The sequence below is a fragment of the Stegostoma tigrinum genome, chromosome 3 (assembly GCF_030684315.1).
Source record: "Stegostoma tigrinum isolate sSteTig4 chromosome 3, sSteTig4.hap1, whole genome shotgun sequence".
NCBI classification, from domain to species: Eukaryota; Metazoa; Chordata; class Chondrichthyes; order Orectolobiformes; family Stegostomatidae; genus Stegostoma; species Stegostoma tigrinum.
The window spans coordinates 92,842,423-92,863,378 of NC_081356.1; the positions used below are offsets into that span (position 1 = coordinate 92,842,423).

Below are 20,956 nucleotides of genomic sequence, written 5' to 3' on the forward strand. Positions count from 1 at the left end.
CATGGTGCAATTTACCCGCTCATTGAGTAGTAAATGTAGCTTAGCAAACTGAGACAAACTTTCTGCAGTCAATTCTAAAATAACATGACAAAGAACAGGAAACATTTTAGCATCCACATTTTTCAATCAACAGTGATAATACACACTAGAAGGTTTTTAACATTGAAGGAGATTAAATGTGTTTTTAAAAGTTACAAAAACACAAATAGCAGAGCTCAACAATTAAGCAAAGTTACTATGTGTGAATTCTTTATACATTCATATAAAATCAATTTGCTCATCAATGATACACTACTACTGCATCCTCTGGCGAAAATATTTATTACACCTGAACCGAAGGGCACAAATATCCTGGGAGGGACATTTGCTTGAGTTGTATGGGATGGTTTAAACTAGATTCGCAGGGGGCAGGGAACCGGAATTGGAATTCAGAGGATGAGGTATTCAACCTTCCAACAGACACAACAGGGAATGAGGTTGTTAGTGAAGAAATGCAGTCAATGGAGCGTAATTGTGGACAGAGGGATGGTTTGAGGCGTGCATACTTCTAAGCTAGAAGTATCAGAAATAAGGCGGATGTACTTAGTGCATAGATCTGTGCTTGCAACTACATTGCTGTGGCCATTACAGAAACTTGGGTAACTCAGGAAGAGGAATTGTTGTTGGAAGTTCCTGGATTTAGATGCTTTAAAAGAAATATGGAGGGTGGTAAAAAAGGAGGGGTGTGGCATTGCTAGTCAGGGCTAGAATAGCAGCTACTGAAAGACAGTTCGAGAATTATATGCCTACAGAGTCAGTTTGGGTTGATGTCAGGAACAGGTTAAGTGGAAGAAGGATGCTTATGTAAGGTTTAGGAAACAAGGAATGGGAAAGGCTCTACAGGGATACAAGTTATCCAAGATGGAGCTGAAGAAAGGGCTTAGGAGAGCTGTAAGGGGGCAAGAGAAAAATTTGGCAGATAGGATCAAGGAGAACTCCAAGGCTTTTTACCCGTAAGGGAGGAATAAGAGAGTGACCACAGAAAGGGTAGGGCCGATCATGGATTGTAAAGGGAATTTGTGCACGGAGCCTAAAGAGATAGTATTCAGTAAGGACCTCTCCTTCAGTATTCACAACTGCGAGGAACATAGTTGTAGGGGAGGACAGTGTGAAAAAAGATGGTAGGCTAGAGAAGGTGGATTTTAGTAAGGAAGATGTACTAGGAATTTTGAGGAACTTGAAGTTAGATAAGTCCCCGGGGCCTGATGGGATTTATCCAAGGATTCTATGGGAAGCGAGGGAAGACATCACAGGGCCTTTGGCGATGATCTTTTCATCCTCACTGTCCACTGGTAGAGTGCCACAAGATTGGGGAATGACAAACATCATTCCCTTGTTCAAAAAAGGAAATAGATAACCCTGGAAATTACAGGCCAGTTAGTCTTACATCAGTGGTGGGAAATTTATTGGAAAGGGCTCTGAGAGATAGGATTCATGATCACTTGGATAGGCACAGTTTGATTCTTGACAGTCAGCATGGATTTGTGAGGGGTAGATCATGCCTCACAAACCTTAGTGAATTCTTTGAAGAGGTGACCAAACATGTGGATGAAGGTCGAGCAGTGGATGTGGTATACATGGATTTAAGTGAGACATTTGATAAGGTTCCCCATGGTAGGGTCATGCAGAAGGTAGGGAGGCATGGGATAGCGGGAAATGTGGCAGACTGGATTCAGAATTGGCTGACTCTTAGAAGACAAAGAGCAATAGTGGATGGAAAATATTCGACATGGTGCTCAGTTACGACTGGTGTGCCACAAGGATCTGTTGTGGGTCCACTTCCTTTTGTGATTTTTGTAAATGATTTGAATGCAAGGGTGGAATAGTAAGTTCGCGGACGATATGAAGGTGGGTCGTGTTGTGGATAGTGCGGAGGGCTGTTCTAGGTTATAAAGGGACATTGATAGGATGCAGAGCTGGGCTGAGATGTGGCAGATGGAGTTTAACCCTGAAAAGAGTGAGGTGATTCATTTTGGAAGGAAAAATTTGAAAGCAGAATACAGGGTTAATGTAAAGTTTCTTGACAGTGTGGAGGAGCAGAGAGATCTAAGGGTTCATGTCCACAGTTCCTTGAAAGCTGCCACCCAGGTGGATAGAGTTGTTAAGAAGGAGTATGGTGTGTTAGCTTTCATTAACAGAGAGGTTGAGTTCAAGAGCCGTGATGTTATGCGCCAGCTGTACAAAAGCCTGGTTCCGCCCCATCTGGAGTATTGTGTCCAGTTCTGGTTGCCTCATCACAGGAAGGATGTGGAAGCATTGGAAAAAGAGGAGATTTACCAGGATGTTGCCTGGAATGGAGGGAAGGTCTTATGAGGAAAGGTTGAGAGAGCTAAGGCTTTTCTCTTTAGAACAATGAAGGATGAGAGGTGACTTGATAGAGGTGTACAAAATGATCAGAGGTATAGATAGAGTGGACAGCCAGGGACTTTTTCCTAGGGTGGAGGCAGCTATTATAAGGGCACACAGTTTTAAAGTGAGTGGAGGTAGATACAGGGGAGACGTCAGAGGTAGGTCTTTACTCAGAGAGTGGTCAGGACATGGAATGCATTACCACACATAATAGTGGAGTGAGCCTCATTAGGGGCATTTAAGCAGCTATTAGATAGGCATATGGATGATAGTATAAGGTAGGGGTGGAGGTTAGATAGACCTGAGGTTTAGGGTAAAAGTTCAGCACAACATCGTGGGCCGAAGGGCCTGTACTGTGCTGCAATGTTCTATGTTCAATGAAACCAATGAATTTAACTTTCGCATTAGAATTACACTGAGCATTTGAGGCAATTTTATATGTACCATTCTTTGATTAGATTCAAAAAGGCAACTCACTTAATCCAAGTGCTGTTTGAGACTGTGTCTCCCATTCCACAGTGACTTTTTCCTTCAAACCGTTACTTCGTGATACTACTAAATACAAAATGCTATTGCTTTCTTCCAGATGGACTGAGCGAGTTCTAAATAAAACAAACATTTTAAATATTCTAATTTACAAAATAATAAAACTAGTTGCTGTGCCTACCCCACACCCCTCCTTCCCACCCACCACTACAAAAATCAAAACAGCTTTTGAGTTAGTGCATTCATGACGTGTGTGCATGTGTGTGCGTGTGTCTGTTGAAGGTGTTATGCTCCGAAAGCTTGATATTTCAAATAAATCTGTTGGACTATAAACTGGTGTCATCTAATTTCTGACCATTTGTCAGGAGGAGACTGCAGCTGATCTTGTTGCCTATAGCCTTCCTCTGCGGATCCTCCTCAGGGTTCAGCTGGAGAAGCGATCAATTGCTCACCCATGAAGTACTGTCAATTAACAGTTCCTAAAGCTGGAGCTCTTAAAAATTTGTTTGGGAGTACGTTTACTGGTACTGTGTGATCCAGCTTCAACTGAGGGGGCTCATCAAGGAACTTGATAATTCTCTGATCAATTTCATAAAAATAATCTTGGATTCTTTTGGTTATTTTGCTAGATTTCCCCAACAATTCTGCTATCATTTTCTGTATTTTTTAGAAATTAACTCAACAATCAGTAATTATTCAGATGAACTGCATTGTGCCTTTGTAGTTAAGAACCTTGTAAGAACAATACCTGCCTTGTCTTTATTTGGTTTGTACTACTTATCTTTAAAATAGTGTAGTTGCTATTTTTAAGGGTTGAAATGTCTGTATACTGTCCCATAGAAACAGAATATAATTTTGTAGTAATAGATTGTTATGAAGATGTGGTCTATAAAATATTCATTTAAAAATTTCATCAGCTGGATTCATTATAGACATTTTATAAACAGATATTTCAGGTGAAAGACATTTCACTGAAGCAAAAGGGACAGAGATCTAGATTAAAGTTTTTGGCAATTTGCAACACTAAGTAAGCCACATTCTGTTTCGTGGAGATGCAGGGTTGATATAAATCCCTGAGGAGGTGTAAACAGCTTCCTTTCTACTTTATGAAAAATGGACATTTGATGCGTCAGGACACTGAACCTAATCACCGGTGGCCATGAAACAATGGCTAAAATGACTGCAGATGCGTGTTGACTGAAGTTACATTTTGGGAATATGGAAAGGATTTAGGACTCCTAATGGCAATGAGAAATAGTAATGAGACTAACCAAGCTTTGGGTGAGAGATTGGGCTGACCAGGAGTGAGCAGCAGTTGTTCTCTTTGTCTCTTTTTCACTATTCCACTTCCCTACAGTTAAAAGCTAAGCCGTGAGTTCTGTTTGCTGAGCTGTGAACTCAGTGTACCTTCTTGCCAACAGAGAATTTCTGGAGTAAAAGTCATTGAGTTCCGAAAGCAACATCTCCAGAAGAAAATGGGCCATTCTAGCTGCATTTTAAAACATCTTCTCAGCAGGGAACCTAAATCCTGTGAATTATACTAGTTTACCAGCTACAAACGATAAACATATTTTATTTTTCATGACTTAGCATTTCATTAAATTTACCTACCTGAACTTTCAATCAGATTTCAAGTGTATATGCTATGTTTCGGACTTGCCTTAAAAACTTAATATTTTTACTCTGGTTATTTTCATCATAGTAGCCATGACTTCTTATTTGTGATAAACTCGAGAAAGTCAATCTGGCTAATCCTGTACAACCAGCACATACACACTGAAGCACAAATACTGGGTTGGCATTTCACATTTTCAAATTTTAAGGATCATTTTTTACAATTCAGCCTTCTTCACTTACATGCAGTACTGTGAAAATCAGGTCAGCTTGAAAGACTCACATCATCATTTACTTTTAAATTGTACAAGAAAATCCCATTATAGTCCCATATCTGAAAATATCCATGTTTACAATAAGCATTCATGTATACTGTGATATGGTGTAGATGTGTGTTTAAGGGATGTATCTGTTCTCAATCAGTGCCTCCTTGATATGGGATTACCCTATGACTTGTAGTTTATAAGCAGCAGGACCAAGAGTCAGATACATATACTTAGCTTCCCAGTTAAGATTACACTGTATATAAATAGAGGTATCTTCAAATAATGAACCTACATTGACTCACCAGACCTTGTTGAATGATTGGCAGGATTACACTGAAAAACACAGTGAAAGTATGGTTTTTGAAGATTGAACTGAAACTGAAAAGTTAAAAAAGCCTCAAGTTTTCACGCAGCAAACGAAAAGGTGTCAAAAGTGAAACTATCAAACCTCATGTTCTGTAGGTAATTATTCAACTGTGTAGGAATCCTATGCTCAGTACCATAATTCTAGAACATTATCAGTAAGTTCTGGTAAGATTGCTTGAATTTGGGAGAGTTTAATCAGTATTTACCTGGTGTAAAGTTTAAACAGCAACAAAAATTTGATCAACTCATGAAAATCCAGCTTTAAGTAGATAATACAGGCAGAAAAGACTCCATTACTGTCATCTGCTGTCCTCCAGGACATGGGAAGAACCTATCCAGTAACAGCTCCTAACAGCCAGGAGAACCTTGTATACACATTTTCTTCAGTGTTTCACTTTTCATTGAAGTCTACAGTTGTGATACCCACCTAAACTATGACTGATAGAGTTAACCAGCAAACATTCAAAGAGCTGAACACTACAGTCAATCACTAAATAAAAGCTACAAACAGTTCTGGATATCATTAATAATCATGGACAAAACTGTAAGACAACAATAAAGTTTCTGATACAACTGTAAAACAAAGGATTTCCCATCTGAGGTTACTTGTTTTAACAATGCATAGAGTTGTGTTTTCTTGATCTCAACATTTCTGGAATTGCTGAAGGACCTCAGCAGGTCTGGCAGCGTTGTAGACAGGAAGCAGAGTTAACATTTCGAGGCCAGTCACCCTTCTTCAGAACCTTTTTTTGGAAGAAGGTAAAAAAGAGGGCTATACAGGTTTGAGGGATTGACAGCATGGAGGCTATGGTGGAGATGGGATGGAGATCCCCAGATGAGATCGGATTAGCGGCTGTTGTCAATAGTGGGGTCATGGCTTGGGAGAGATAGGAGAAGCTGTCCAAGACTCCATAATGTGGGGGTCAGCATGTCAGACCACAACAGCATCAGCATTGTCAGCAGGCTGGACTACAAAGTCAGGCTTGGATCTGGCTGCACAGCGTGCAGTCAGTTCATGGGGAGATAGTTTGTGTCTAAGACCAGAGGGCATGACTTTAAGCTGAATAGTAAGTGGATTAGAGAAGATTTAAAAAACCTTTTTTCACCCAGAGGGTGGTAGAAATATAGACATACTTCTGGAGGCAGTGGTGGAGGAACATATTATGAAACATTTAGATGAGTACTTAAAATTCCAGGGCATAATAGGCTTTGGGACAAGTGCAGGCAAATGGAATTAGTGTAGTTTGGTGTTTTTTTGGTTGACATAAGCTTGTGGGCCAAAGGGCTTATTTCTGTCGTCAATGGCTCTCTTTAGGTTCAATTGGACGAAGGTGGTCAGAGAAATTAAAGCAGCCAATGTCAGGTTGAAAGTTCTCAATTAACATGTCAAATGCAGCTAAAGGGCCAGAGGGAGGGTTCCAGGTGTATGGACAATGTTGGAGGTGGGCGAAGGCATCTGTAGGACAGGGAGAGGACTCACATCCAAAGAAATGGGCACAGAAGTGAAAGTAACAGAAGAAGAGTTCAACATCATGTTGTGCCCAAAGTTCATTGAGGACAGCACACCGATGGATCGAGCTAAGACCTTTGCTGAGTATAGAATGTTCAGCTGAACACAGAAAATTAGAAGGGATAGTCAATAAATAACAAGAGGTCACAGTATGAGAACGGAAGGAGGCAGAGAGAACGGAGAGGGGAGGATGTTCCAGAGGGTGTGGGTACCTCTGGGTTGTTGCAGCTTGTGTTCCTTAATGCCTGAAAGGAACAGAAAAAGTTTCTGACATAGTAGGAAATGCAGATGCTGGAGCATCTGAGATAATAAGGTGTACAGTTGGCTGAACAAAGCAGGCCAAGCAGCATCAGAGGAGCAGGAAGGCTGACATTTTGGGCCTAGACCCTTCTTCAGAAATGGGGGAGGGGAAGGGGGTTCTGAAATCAATAGTGGGGGGAGGCAGACAGAAGATGGATAGAGGAGAAGATAGGTGGAGAGGAGACAGGCAGGTCAAAGAGGCGAGGATGGAGCCAGTAAAGGTGAGTGTAGGTGGGGAGGTAGGGAGGAGATAGGTCAGTCCGGGGAGGATGGACTGGTTAATAGGTAGGAGATGGAGGTGGGGCTTGAGGTAGGAGGAGGGGATAGGTTGGATGAAGGACAGGTTAGGGTGGCGGGGATGAGCTGGGCTCATTTTGGGATGGGGTAGAAGGAGGGGAGATTTTGAAACTCCTCCTGTCCCATCGAACAAATCTCCACCTATCTCAATTCCATTTTCTCCTCCTTGGTCCAGGAACTCCCTACCTATGTCAGTGACACGACCCATGCCCCCCTCCCCGTTCAGAACTTCCAATTTCCCAGTCCCCAACACCTCATCTTTACTATGTACGTCGAGGCCCTATACAGATGGCCGAAAGGTCCTCTGCTTCTTCCTATCCCGCGGGCCCAATCAGTCTCCCTCCACCGAAACCCTCATCCAACATCTCAGATGTCCGCGTTTTTCAAGGACCGCAGCGCTCCCCCCACCCTCAATGGTAGGGAACACCCTTGAAGTGTCTCCCACATTTCCCGCAACTCATCCCTCACACCCCCTCCCCGCAAAAACAACCAAAACAGAATCCACCTCGTCCTCATGTACCACCCCAACAACCACCAGATCCAACGCATCATCGTCCGACACTTCCGCCATCTGATATCCGACCCCACCAAAGACTTTTTTCCTTCCCCACCCTCATTGGCTTTCCAGACGGGCCACTCTCTCCGTGACTCCCTTGTCTGCTATACACTCCCCTCCAACCCCACCACACCCGGCACCTTCCCCTGCAACCGCAGGAAATGCTACACTTGCCCCCACACCTCCTCCCTCACCCCCATCCCAGGCCCCAAGATGACTTTCCACATCAAGCAGAGGTTCACCTGCACATCTGCCAATGTGGTATACTGCATCCACTGTACACAGTGTGGCTTCCTCTACATCAGGGAAACCAAGCGGAGGCTTGGGGACCGCTTTGCAGGACACCAACGCACAGTTCGCAGTAAACAACTGCACCTCACAGTCGTGAACCATTTCAACTCCCCCTCCCATTCCTTAGATGACATGTCCATCCTGGGCCTCCTGCAGTGCCACAATGATGCCACCCAACGGTTGCAAGAACAGCAACTCATATTCCACTTGGGAACCCTGCAGCCCAATGGTATCAATGTGGGCTTCACAAGTTTCAAACTCTCCCCCTCCTGCTACCGCATCCCAGAACCAACCCAGCTCGTCCCCACCTCCCTAACCTATTCTTCCTCCCACCGATCCCCTCCTCCCACCTCAAGCCCCACCCTCATCTCCTACGTACTAACCTCTTCCCGCTCTGTTGACCTGTCCGTCCTCCCCGGACCGACCTATCTCCTCCCTACCTCCCCACCTAGACTCACCTTAACTGGCTCCATCCCCACCTCTTTGCCCTGTCTGTCTCCACTCCACCTATCTTCTCTTTCCATCTTCGATCCACCTGCCCCTCTCTCCCTATTTATTTCAGAACCCCCTTCCCCTCTCCAATTTCTGAAGAAGGGTTTAGGCCTGAAACATCAGCCTTCCTGCTCCTCTGATGCTGCTTGGCCTGCTGTGTTCATCCAACTCTACACCTTGTTATCTCAGATTCTTCAGCATCTGTAGTTCCTACTAACTCTAGACTGAAACTACTTTTACACCTTAGGCTACACACGCCAGGCATTAAGGAACCTATACAGATACAGAAGGGTCCAGACCTGAAACGTCAGCTTTCCTGCTCCTCTGACGCTGCTTGGCCTGCTGTGTTCATCCAGCTCTACACCTTGCTATCTCAGGAAAAGTTTCTTGTGAGAATGTCAAAAGAGCCAGAAAATGAAGTAAAACGGGGGTCAGGCCAGCTCTGACACAGTGTGAGGCGGTGCGGATGGGGAGAGATATCAAGAGAGTAAAACCGGGTTCTGAAGAAGTCACTGGACTTAAACATGAACTCTGCTTTCTCTCCACAGATGCTACTAGACCTGCTGAGTTTCTGTGGTAAATTCTGCTTTTGCCTTAATTATGGTGATCTTTGTCTTGGGGCTGCTTCTTTGGGTTGTGTCTTAGAAAGTGTTCTAATTCCAATCGCATCACTTGGTGTTTCAGTTAAGGTATTGTTTTAATGTTTGACATCTGCTTTGTCACATTATCATGCAACTAGCCACTTATAACTGATACAATTTATTCTTGGCGTATGCTGCTGATTTCTGCTGCACTTCATGTAGCATCAGTTGCGTGTTGCACTCAAACTTTCTCTCCAACGTTTAGGCTGAGTAACTTTTTCCCACATGTCAGTCACGAGCATCTTTCATCCTCCCTTGTTTTTCAAGCAATGCATCATGGATTCCTGGGAGATGTGATGAGTAATGGCTGGGGTAATTAGACCACATGTTCCTGCTGAAGAGTAATTTTGCATCAGTTCCACTATATAATGAGAAGTGCACATTTGGAATGAGCATCTATGCATGATTTAGATGGTGCCACACAATCTGCTGGGTCCTGCACTGCAAGGTTAGGTGATCTTCTCCCACTCTAAGCACAGGGATCTCAAAGGTGCTCCTTTCGGTTTCTGGTTCTTGTCAAATCTTGACAGTGCCACAGATGGTGACCAAGAACAGTTTGATGCACGCCACAGCATAAAGTGGATTTGGTTTTATCATGTACAACCACGGTATAAAACATCTGAGGCAGTGGATTCTTGTGGCACAATGGTAGTGCCCCGACCTGTTGGGCAGAAAATCTGAATTCAAGTCCCATTTGCCCAGTAGGTATGCCACAATGTTCCGTGAAGGTTGATTAATAATACTCAAAAACATCTAGGGTGACCAGGGTGAGTATTTTTTGTAGCACCACTTGAGTGTAAGGGATCACAGGGAGGGAATCTCTGAGCCATTAAGACGCATTATAACTTTCTTTTGCCATAATGTAAATGGTTTTAGTCTTTAAAAGTAAGCCTTTAGCCAAAGAACAAGAGGAATGCTGTGATATGTACAGGGTGCATACCTTAAACTGTTATCAATCATGACTACCTCCCGTTAGTCCCATAATGTGTAACCAAACAGCAGAAATAAAAGTTAGACATATATATTTAAAACTGCAGTTAGCCAGATCTATTTGCATACAGCCTATCTTCTCACAAGTCACTTTCCTTATAGTGTCACTAATCCTTGGCTTATAATTGCTGTGTTTATGTCAATGAGAAGAATGAACAGCATTTATCAGCCAAAAGGTGACAACTATGACTGATCTAAATTAATTCAAGTTCAGTTTGTCAGTTACAGCATCTGTTCTGTCTACTTCAGGAGGAACCATGTTGAATGACAAATTATATTTAATCCTACTTTGTGTACTTGAAATTCAAATACTGTACATCAGGGTATACAACAGTGACTCACGGTTTTCTTCAAGGCACTGAGATGTTGCCACTTATCTACATTTAAACATTGCTTGGTCAAAGTCTTGGAACATCCATCCTAACAAGACTGTAGGTGCATCCATACCCCAAGAATTGCAACAGTTCAAGGGGTAACTCACCGCTACCTTCTCCTGGGCAATTTGAGATGGATAATAAGTGCTCACTTAGCTAACAATGCTGATATCCAATGAACAAATGGAAGTAGACTAGGTTTGACCATGCAAATTAAATCTTATTTTAGAACTGCAAATTGTATTTTGTTTTACATCATTGATAAATTGCCTTCATAGGTCCACATAAATTAAACCACAAACAGGCATATAAATAAGTAAACATGGCTTCAAACAATATCCACTGGATCATGATAAACATACTTGAAAATAAAACCATCTGCCAATATTCCATTCTCCATTAACATTTTCAATCATTGCAAGTTATACTAGCAGCCTCTGGTTATACAGACACTAAAGGTTTAATTCATTTCATAAGGTAATGCTTTGGCTCATCAGAGTTCAAAATTTAAAAGAATGACAGTTAACTGTCAGTCAACATCTAACTGGTGCATTTTCTATGGCATTCCCCATCCTCTCATCCAAACAAAGTCCAATTGCTGACCAGTCAACATTCTCATCTGATTCAGAATGTATGTTGTTTTCCCTTTACATTGATAATCTTGCAAATTGTCTGGTGCAGGATGAAAACTTTCAACTAATTGTGTAATTTTTACCAATACTCAAGTTCTATACTTCCAAGTGGCTATTTGCTCCGTACCAAAATTGCAATAATTCAAATTGGTTGATAAGAATATACTCTGTATTTTCTAACCTGTTTTCGATTGAGAAGATACTAAAAAGTCCCAGTGGTGCCTCGTTCTGAACTACTGTTATCAGGTTCTGCACTGTCTGCCCCAGTCTGGCCCCTCCGGTGGGGTCATACAAAGTAACCAGGAATTGTTCATCCATCTCTGCTTCTTCATCCAATATAGCAGAAATTGGCAGAATCTGCGGGTGGTGGGGGGGAAGGGATTTTTAAAAACATCTCAAATATAGATGCAAGCAAACATATAAGGCATCAGCACAGTTACTAATTAATTAGCACAACTGTCACAAATGGAATGTGAAGTACTCAAATCATCCACTAGATGGAGCATTGAACTGAGCTAAGCCAAAATAAGACTCGTTGATAGTGTGGTATCAATCGGGGATGTGTGGCCAAATAGTGACTGGATTACATGAGGGAAAAACTTGCTGTCAGCAGCATCCAGCATTGTTTAAGTGGGCAGTTACAGCTTTACAGTCAATACATTTAGCAGGCCAGCTATGCAAATGAGATTTAACACCACCTTTTCATCCTGTTTGATTTTTACACTTTTAATTATTTTTAGTTGGTAATTTCACAAGCAAAGAACTTAGCTTATTTAATTACTCTGCTCAACCTATGACAGTCTTTAATACTGTTATAGAGCTGGGAGCAGTACTTCTCACGTTTCAGAGTTCAGCTCACATTTTTACAAATAAACATTTTCCCCAGGGCAGAAATGACTATTACAAGGGGGCATAATTTTCAAGTGACCGGAGGAAGGTGCAGGGGAGATGTCGGAGGCAGGTTCTTTACATAGAGAGCAGTGGGCGTGTGGAATGCGCTGCCGGCAGTGGTCGTGGAGTCAGATACTTCAGAGGCTTGGATAGACACGTGGAGGATAGTAAAATGCAGGGTATGCAGGGTAGATTGATCTTAGTAGGACAAAAGGTCGGCCCAACATCATAGGCCGAAGAGTCTGTACTGTTCTTTTTTCTATGTTTGTTGTTTTCCAACCATGTCCTGACGGTTTCAATCAGTGAGCCGTGAAAGCAGTCATGGTGACAGCATCAGGTCAAGTTCACAGGTTGAGTTGCCTGGGACAACTAAGCAGCATCAGGGATCCAGGTGGGTAACAGGCCAAGGAGGGAAGGGGTCACATGGTGGTCACTTTTTAATTAGATGAAGCTGCTAAAAATGCAAAAGAGGCTTGAACTTCTTATTTATAATTACAAAGAAGTTTCAGGAGGAACTGGAAAAGATCACAACTTCACTAATCATTATACGTATTGCAATGTGAAGCATAAAACTTACTTTGAGTCACAAATGGCCCCTAGGGTGGCAGCTTGGCTCAGCAGTTAGCACTGCTGCCTCACAGATCCAGGGATCTGGGATCGATCCCACCTTTGGGCAACTGTCTGTGTGGAGTTTGCTCGCTCTCCCCACATATGCGTTGGTTTCCTCCGGGTGCTCCAGTTTCCTCCCACAATCCAAAGTTGTGTCAGCTAGGTGGATTGGCCATGCTAAACTGTCCATAGTGTCTAGGGATGTGTAAGTGAGTTGGATTAACCATGGGAAATGCAGCATTATAGGGAGGGTGGGATGCTCTTTGGAGAGTCATTGTGGACTTGTTGGGCAGAATGGCCTGTTTCCACACTACAGGGATGCTATGATAAACATTTAGCATGGGTAGGTTGAAGCTTGATGTGCTAAACATGCATGATGAAATTAGCGTGACAATAAGCAATGATTAAAGGTGATCAGCTGGAGATGCATGTGGGTAAAACACTTTCAGTATATTGGATTATCACCTTGTCAAAGATATGTAGCTAAGTTTTTAACAGGACCACTACTGAAAATCTTCCTGGCCCTGAGAAAAAGTAATTCTGCATTTATAATGTAATTTTTTAATATAGTAAGATTAATTCTGTATTCTGTCATGGATGTAGGCATACAGCAAGGCTTGTATTTGGTCCACTGATTAACTTGGTTAATTACATTCGAACAAAGTCATTTGCTCGGCCTTTACAGGGAGCAGTGAAGAGTTAACCACAATGTAGCAGCTTGAAGTCACAAGTACGCCAGATCAGATAGATTTCCTTTCCCAAAAGCACATCAGTGAACCAGATGGGTCTTTACATCAGTCAATTTGAATTATCATCATTGCCATTGTTAAGATGAGCTTTATATTATGGATTTATTAATTGAATTTAAATTTTAACAGCTGCTCTGGTAGGATCTGAAACTGGACTGCTAAAGCATTAGCCAGGGCCTCTGGATTACTTGTCCAGTGATATAATCATTCTACTATCATCTTCCCATAAATTTTTCCACCTTTCTAATACTATTTCATCTTGTAATGTCTTAACTTTTCTTTATCACTTTCTGCAAGACATATAAACTTTTAAATACGATTTTAAAAGAGTTTACCTTCATTCTCTCACCATCTTCAAACACAATAAAACCTTGTGTAGGTTTCAGGTCAAGCACTGCATCTGAGCCATTCATTCTTGTGACAATATATTTAACAGTCACCATTCCAAATGTCCCCAGTGGTGGGTTCCGTACAATGTGCAGTGTTGCAACACTCTCTGATAAACCAACAGCAGTTGGCTCCTTGAGGAAGAAGTGCTCAGTGTTGTTGAATGATAGAATTCCATGTCCATCATCATTGGCAAAAATAGTTACTGTGACTGGAATAACAATAGTGAATTATAACAGTTGTCCATTTGGGTTGAGACATCTGCTCCAAAAGTGTTATATCAGAATCTTTCAGCTGGTCTAAGGGACTGCAATTGTTTCATCATAAAACATGCGCCAAAATTAATTTTTGTACATTGCTCACACAGCTAATAAGAAAGACAGTAAATCAAAAATACATTGGGTAACAGGAGAAATGTACTCTACCAAATTGGTAACAAGAACGATGCACAAAATTTCAACATCTATAATTTCAAGAAAGTAATTGATTTCATTTTTTTGATCTTTAAACTGTAAGTTAAATAATTTCATCTGAATATGCAAATGTGTTTGTTGTTAATATAGAAATAGAAATAGGAGCAGGAATAGGCTGTTCGCCCTTGGAGCCCAGACGTGATCATCCAACTCAGCACCCTGTTCCATTTCATCCCCATATCCTCTTGAGCCCTTTAACCCCAAGAATTATATCTAATTCCTTCTTGAAATGAAACAGGATTCCAACCAAGGGTACTCTTAATAAAAATTTTAATTTTATTGTATGTGCTGACTCTCATTTACAAATGCATACAATTCCACAAATTTGTAACAGATACAATGCACTTTCTGCAGTGTCAAAGCAACTAAATTTCATTGGCATGTAGTTTATCCTGTTAGTTTTTTTTATTCATTCATGGGATATTAGCATCATTAGCTGCCAATATTTATCATCCATACATAAATGACCATGAGAAGGTGGTGGTGAACTCTTGAACTCATGAAAGTTACGCCATCATGCAAGTAGGAAGGGAGTTCCAAGATTTTGGCACAATGACAGTGAAGTGCACATGATATATCTCCAAGTCAGAATATTGAGTGGCTTGAAAGGGGACTTGCAGGTGATGGTATCCTATGCATCTGTCCTTGTCCTTAATGTGTGTTGTGGTCGTGGCTTTTGGAAGGTGCTGTTGACAGAGCCTTGGAGAGTCACTACAGTGCGTCCCGTAGATGATACACACTGCTGCCACTGTGCATCAGTGGTGAAGAGAGTGAAGGTTGAAGGTAGTGAATGTCAATCATGCAGATTACTTTGTCCTAGAATGTTTACAATCAACCAGGCAAGTGGGAAATATTCAATCACATTCCTGATTTATCTCACATGGCAGCAGACTCTGGTGAATTAGGTCAGGTATCACCACAGAATTCCCTGTCTCTGACCCGCTTTTGTCATTCAACCATAGAAACCTTAAACTCTCACATAGGTAATGAGATTACACTTTCCAATTTGAGATGTTACATGCATTCATTCTTTCTTATAGAGGTTTGTGTACTTAAACTAATGGTAAAAGGAATTTGACGTTAAGTGCCTCTAAAATAATTCTCCAAGTTGTGCCACTTGTGAACAAACAACAATTGTACTTTAATGATGTGGAAGTCCTTGTGATTCACCAAGGCAAGGAGTTCATCTGAGACAAGGTGCAAAGCGACACAGGCAGAGGTACCATGGATTAAGAAAACTGGGAAAAGTTCAGCTCTGAATATAATGGCAAATGGCAGGCAGAATAATGCTACAGCCATCTTGAGACAGGCTTGGAGAACCAGAAGGTATACAAGTTCACAACTGCAATGAAATTAACTGCAACAAACAATGTAATGCCTCCTGCAGCAGATGGCTACATGACTTGATCTCAGACTTAACATACTGACCAGCTTCTAATGGAGAATCTTTCATCCTTAATTATTTGTCAGTAAAGAACTGCAGGCATGGTGTCCTGAGACTATAACTTGAGTTTTTGATGAGGTAATGTAAAGTTGGTGAAGATAATGCTATTGCTGTGATATACATGGACTTTCAAAAGGCATCCTAGTCTTTATCAATGGAGTACAAGAGCAGGAAAGTTATGGATAAAACATTGATTTGACTTCAACAATAGTCCTCTGTCCAAAGCCCACTGCAGTTTAGGAATGATGTGAAGATATTCGAGAGAGTGCAGAAATGATTGGCTAGCAGGAATGAGGAACTTTGGTCAAGTAAAAAAATTGCAGAACTTGTTTTGCTTTAGGGAGGAGGTGTTCAAGAAAAGATTTGATAGAGATAGTGCAACTCATGAGGAGCCTAGGCAGAGTAGACATGGAAAACCTATTCCCATTTGTGGAAGAATCAAAAGCCAGTGGGTACAGATATAAGGTAACTGATACAAGTTACCACAGCAAAACAAGGATTAAGATTTTCACACATCACGTGTTTAGGATCAGGAATGCACTGCCTCGGTATGTGATGAAGGCAAGATAAATTGAAGTTTTCAAAGGATCACCAGAGGGACCATTTGCAGGTCTATGAGGAAAAAAGACATGAGATGAACACAAGAATTAGGGGTAAGTGTCAGCTCTTCGGCCCTTCAAACTTGCTCTACTTTCCAAAAGATCATTGTCAAATCAACTATGGCCTTAATTTTACTTTCCTGTTTACCCACATAAACTTTGACTCTCTTACTGATCAAATACCTCCCTTGAAATTTTTCAGTGATCCAGCCTCCACTGGGGTAGAAAATTCCACAGAACAATGGTCCTCTCAGAGGGAAAAAGAACTCCTCACCGGAGTCTTAAATTGGAGGCTCCCAACTGATTAAACATGGTCCCTTAGTTCTGGAGTGTGCCAAAAGGGGGAACATCCTCTCAGTACCCACTTTTTCAAGTTCCCTCAGGATCTTGCGTGTTTCAATAAGGCCACTTCTCATTCTTCTCAACACATATTGCATGTAGGTCCAACGTACTCAATGGTTCTTTATGAGACAAAGCCCTTCATGCCACAAATCAGTTAAATTAATTTTCTCTGAACTTTTTTAAAGTGATTACATCCTTTCTTGGGCAGGGAGACCAAAACTGTACTTCAGCTGCATTCTAACCACTTCTGTTTTTGCTTCAGCTGTGTCAACATCACAACCCTGAGGCTTTTTCCCAGGGCGGAAATGACTATTATGAAGGGGCATAATTTTAAGGTGATTGGAGGAAGGTATAGGGGAGATGTCAAAGGTATGTTCTTTACACAGAGAGTGGTAGGCGCATGGAATGTGCTGCCAGCTGTGGTAGTGGAGTCAGATACATTAGAGGCATTTAAGCAATTCTTGGAAAGGCACATGGATGATAGTAAAACGTAGGGTATGCAGTGTAGTTCGATCTTAGTAGGACTTAGTAACACAACATTGTGCGCTGACAGGCCTGCACTGTGCAGTACTGTTCTATGTTCACTAATACGAATATTCTGCCAACAATTTCCTCGGCTGTGTGAGCTAGCCAATTGATGTAGAAGATAGGAACAGGAGCTATTCAACCCTGCTCTGTCATTCAATGTGATCAAAGCAGATCGAGCTCAACACCCTAATCCCAGCCTGCCCCAATATCACTTGATCTCTTTTGCCACAAGAGGTATACCGGCTTCCTTTTAGAAAGCACAATGTTTTGGCCTCTACTGCTTTCTGTGGTAGTGATCTCCTCTGGCTCACCAAGCTCTGGGTAAAGAACTGCCAGCGAGTTTCGAGAAGATTTGTAGCTCAGGTTGAGGTTCTGGATGTGAGTTTGCTCGCTGAGCTGGAAGGTTAGTTTTCAGACGTTTCGTCACCATTCCAGGTAACATCATCAGTGAGCGTCCAATGAAGTGCTGGTGTTATGTCCCGCTTTCGATTTATCTGTTTAGGTTTTAGGAACTCCTTCAACAAACACATTGATTTGGAGCCAATCTACCATCCTCTGAGAAAAACAACAGGAAATGACATCACCAACACAGGAAATGACATCACCAACCCATGGAAACCTAAACAGATAAATAGAAAGCGGGACATAACACCAGTACTTCATCGGAGGCTCACTGTTAATGTTACCTAGAATGGTGACAAAACATCTGGGAACAAACCGGCAAGCTCAGTGAACCAGCTTACATCTGAAACACAATAAAGACCCACTCTTTTGTGGACCGAGGAGGAGGAGAGCGCTGTGTTGGAGGTGGAAGGAAGACGTCGGGTTGGCTGTGCACCCTTGCAACCAGTGGATCTTCATGCTGGCTTCGGCCTAATGCTGGTTCAGGGGAGCAGCCAACCTGCAACGATGGCTGCGGCAAGTGCTCGTGCCCCAGGTCAGGGGGTCCGGAACACCATCCGTGTTTCTGTAAAGAAGGTGGATGAAGGTGCACCTGTGGACCGCACCTTCTTCGTGAAGAGGGCCCTGTTTGACTGTTGTGGGTTCGCTGCTGCGGACATTTACTGCCTGCAGGATTTCCCCGGAGGAGGTTTTTACGACGTGACCTACAGGAGTGCCAAACTTTGCGAGCGCTTCCTGGAGGTTTTCAAGGAGAAAGGAGGTGACGGCCCCCTCTCTGTATTGACCGCTGTCCCGCTGTTTGTGATGCCAGCACAGAGGAGCCGTATGGTGACTGTACGTATGTACAACCTGCATGTGCCAGCAGTTGATGTCCTGACCTTCCTCGGAAGGTATGTGAAGGTGGAAGGGGACCTCACTGACATCGTGGACCCCTTTGGCATCTGGACGAGTAAGAGGCAGGTCAAAGTGACGCTGAGGATGGGCGCAGACGGGAATGTCGTACACCCACCGTCCAGCTTCGTGATCGGCGGGAGCAGGGGCTACCTGACCTACGCAGGGCAACCTAAAGTCTGCTATGCCTGTGGTAGGTCAGGTCACGTGGCGGCCGAAAAGCCACCATCTGCAGGAACTGCAGGGAGGAGGGACACCTTGCAAAGGATTGTCCACGAGAGAAAAGCTGCAACCTTTGCGGGGAAGCGGGCCACCTCAAAAGGGCGTGCCCGCGGCGGGGGACCACCTACGCCCAGGTTGCCAGCAGGGGCAATGCGGGGCCAGCCCCCCCGGAGGAGAGGAAGGCACCAGGGCCCAGCAAGGACCCCACTAATGTGCAGGAGGGCCAGGCCGTGCAGGAGGGCCCAGCCCTGCAGGATGGGCCCGAGGCCAGCAAAGCACCCCTGCAGGCTCTGATCCCCCCCGACAACTCGGAGCCAATGGAGGCGGCGACAGGCGACCCAGGGGAGTGGACAACAGTCCGGAAAGCGAGGAGGAAGGTGCGTCGACGGGCCCAGGAACCGCAACCATCAGGCGGGAAGAGGCAGCTACAGGGGGGCTATAAGAGCTCCTCTGACGAGGAGGATTCGGAGAGGGCCCACCCGAAGCAGAAGTTGAAGGTCTCGAGGGGGAAGGAAAGCAGCCCCCCGCTTCCAGGTGACGGGAGGCGTCCTGAGGCTCCCTCCGACACCCAGTCAAGTGCCGCTGGGGCACTGGAGGGCCCCCCGGAACTTCCAGGCGGGAAGGAGGGAACAGCGCGTCCCCAGCCTGACCCGGAGCCGGGCCCTCCTGCCTCCGCACCCCTGACGGGGGGATGCCACCCGGAAGGCAGCACGGACGGTTTCCTGAGCCCGGAGAGCATCCAGCAGTTAGCCCGGGCAAAGGGCATGAAGGGACAGATGGAGGGGCTGGACCTTGGACTTGGGAAGGGTACTGCAGTCACTGCCCACAATGGGGGTACGAGTTGCGAGCATTAATGTGCGCAGCGTCAAGTCATCCGCGAGATGTGTGTCCACGTTGGCCTAACTGACCACCGTCAAGGCGGAACTCCTGTTTCTGCAGGAGTGCGGGATACCGCACCTCGGCAGGTACGGGAAATGGTCCGGCGCCTGGACCTGTGGGCCTTCGATCTGGTCGGGGGGTAACGACTGTCGCTCCTCGGGCCTGGCTATTCTGCTGCGGGGGCGCAACTTCACCACCTCCTGAACTTGAGAGATGGTGGTGGGGGGGGGCGCCTCCTAGTGGCTGACGTCACCTACAGGAATGCTCCCCTGAGGCTGATCAACGTGTACGCCCCAGCGGTACGGAGTGAGCGGTTGGCCATCCTGCAGTGGCTTCCACCCCTGCTGGCTACGTCCAGGCCGGTCATCCTAGGCGGAGACTTCAACTGCATCATCGATGCAGATGGAAGATCCGGCGTGGGGACAGCGGGTGGGGGGAGTCAACTGGAATCACGTCCAGATTCCTGATGGGCAAGGTGAAGGACGCCAAGCTCCTCGACGTCTTCAGCACCCCTGCAGACGGAGCGCAGCAGAGGTACACCTGGTCGCGGCCAGACGGGTCTATCCGCTCAAGGATAGACTTCCTGTTTGTGTCACGGACGTTCTCGGTCAGGTCCACCGGCGTCGAGCCGGTGTTCTTCTCTGACCACTGCCTCCTGCTGGCTGACTGTCACTTACAGGACGACTAGCCAGCCAGCAAGGGGACGTGGAAGCTCAACATGACTCTGTTGACCCCAGAGAACGTCGAGGAGCTTAAGAGGGAATACACCGGTTGGAGAACCGTGAAACCCCTCTTTGAGTCTCCAGGCGACTGGTGGGAGACTGTGAAGGAGAACATCAAGAGGTTCTTTTTCTCAAGGGTGTTCAGAAGGCAAGAGAGAGGCGGGGAAAGCTGTCGCGACTCCAGAAAAGGGTGCAGAACCTGCTCCTTCTGCAGTTGATGGGGGTCGATGTGACGGAGGACCTCCGCGAGGTGAGGGGCCAGCAAGCCTCGCTCTTCGCCGCGGAGGCCTCCCGGATAATCTTCCGGTCCAAGGTCCGCTCCGCGGAGCAGGACGAGACATGCTCGCGTTTCTTCTTTCAGAAGGTGCACAAAGAGAGCTCTGTGCTTAGCCGGCTGAAGGAGGACGACGGCTCGGTGACGTCGTCTTGGCCCGACATTTTGAGGATCAGCAGATCCTTCTATGCCAGACTGTACGACACGAAGCCCACGGACAGCACGGCCTCCGAGTCGTTCCTGTCGTCTATCACGAAGGTCTTAGACGACGGCACGAGGGAGTGGCTGGACCAGCCGATATCTCTGGATGAGCAGACCACAGCCCTCAAGTCCTTTGAGAG

General features: G+C 44.6%; 1 protein-coding gene across 10 annotated transcripts in view; it reads right to left on the reverse strand.

The window, feature by feature from the left end:
* Positions 1 to 20,956, reverse strand: part of adgrv1 (adhesion G protein-coupled receptor V1) — a 560,536-nt gene that overhangs the window by 344,212 nt on the left and 195,368 nt on the right. For all 10 annotated transcript variants that reach the window (XM_048527106.2, XM_048527099.2, XM_048527104.2 and 7 more), the window contains 3 exons: positions 13,788 to 14,050; positions 11,385 to 11,560; positions 2,866 to 2,990 (listed from right to left, as the gene is read on the reverse strand). In XM_048527106.2, coding sequence (XP_048383063.2) covers positions 2,866 to 2,990; positions 11,385 to 11,560; positions 13,788 to 14,050 — 564 coding nt within the window. The remainder of the gene's footprint in view (positions 1 to 2,865; positions 2,991 to 11,384; positions 11,561 to 13,787; positions 14,051 to 20,956) is intronic.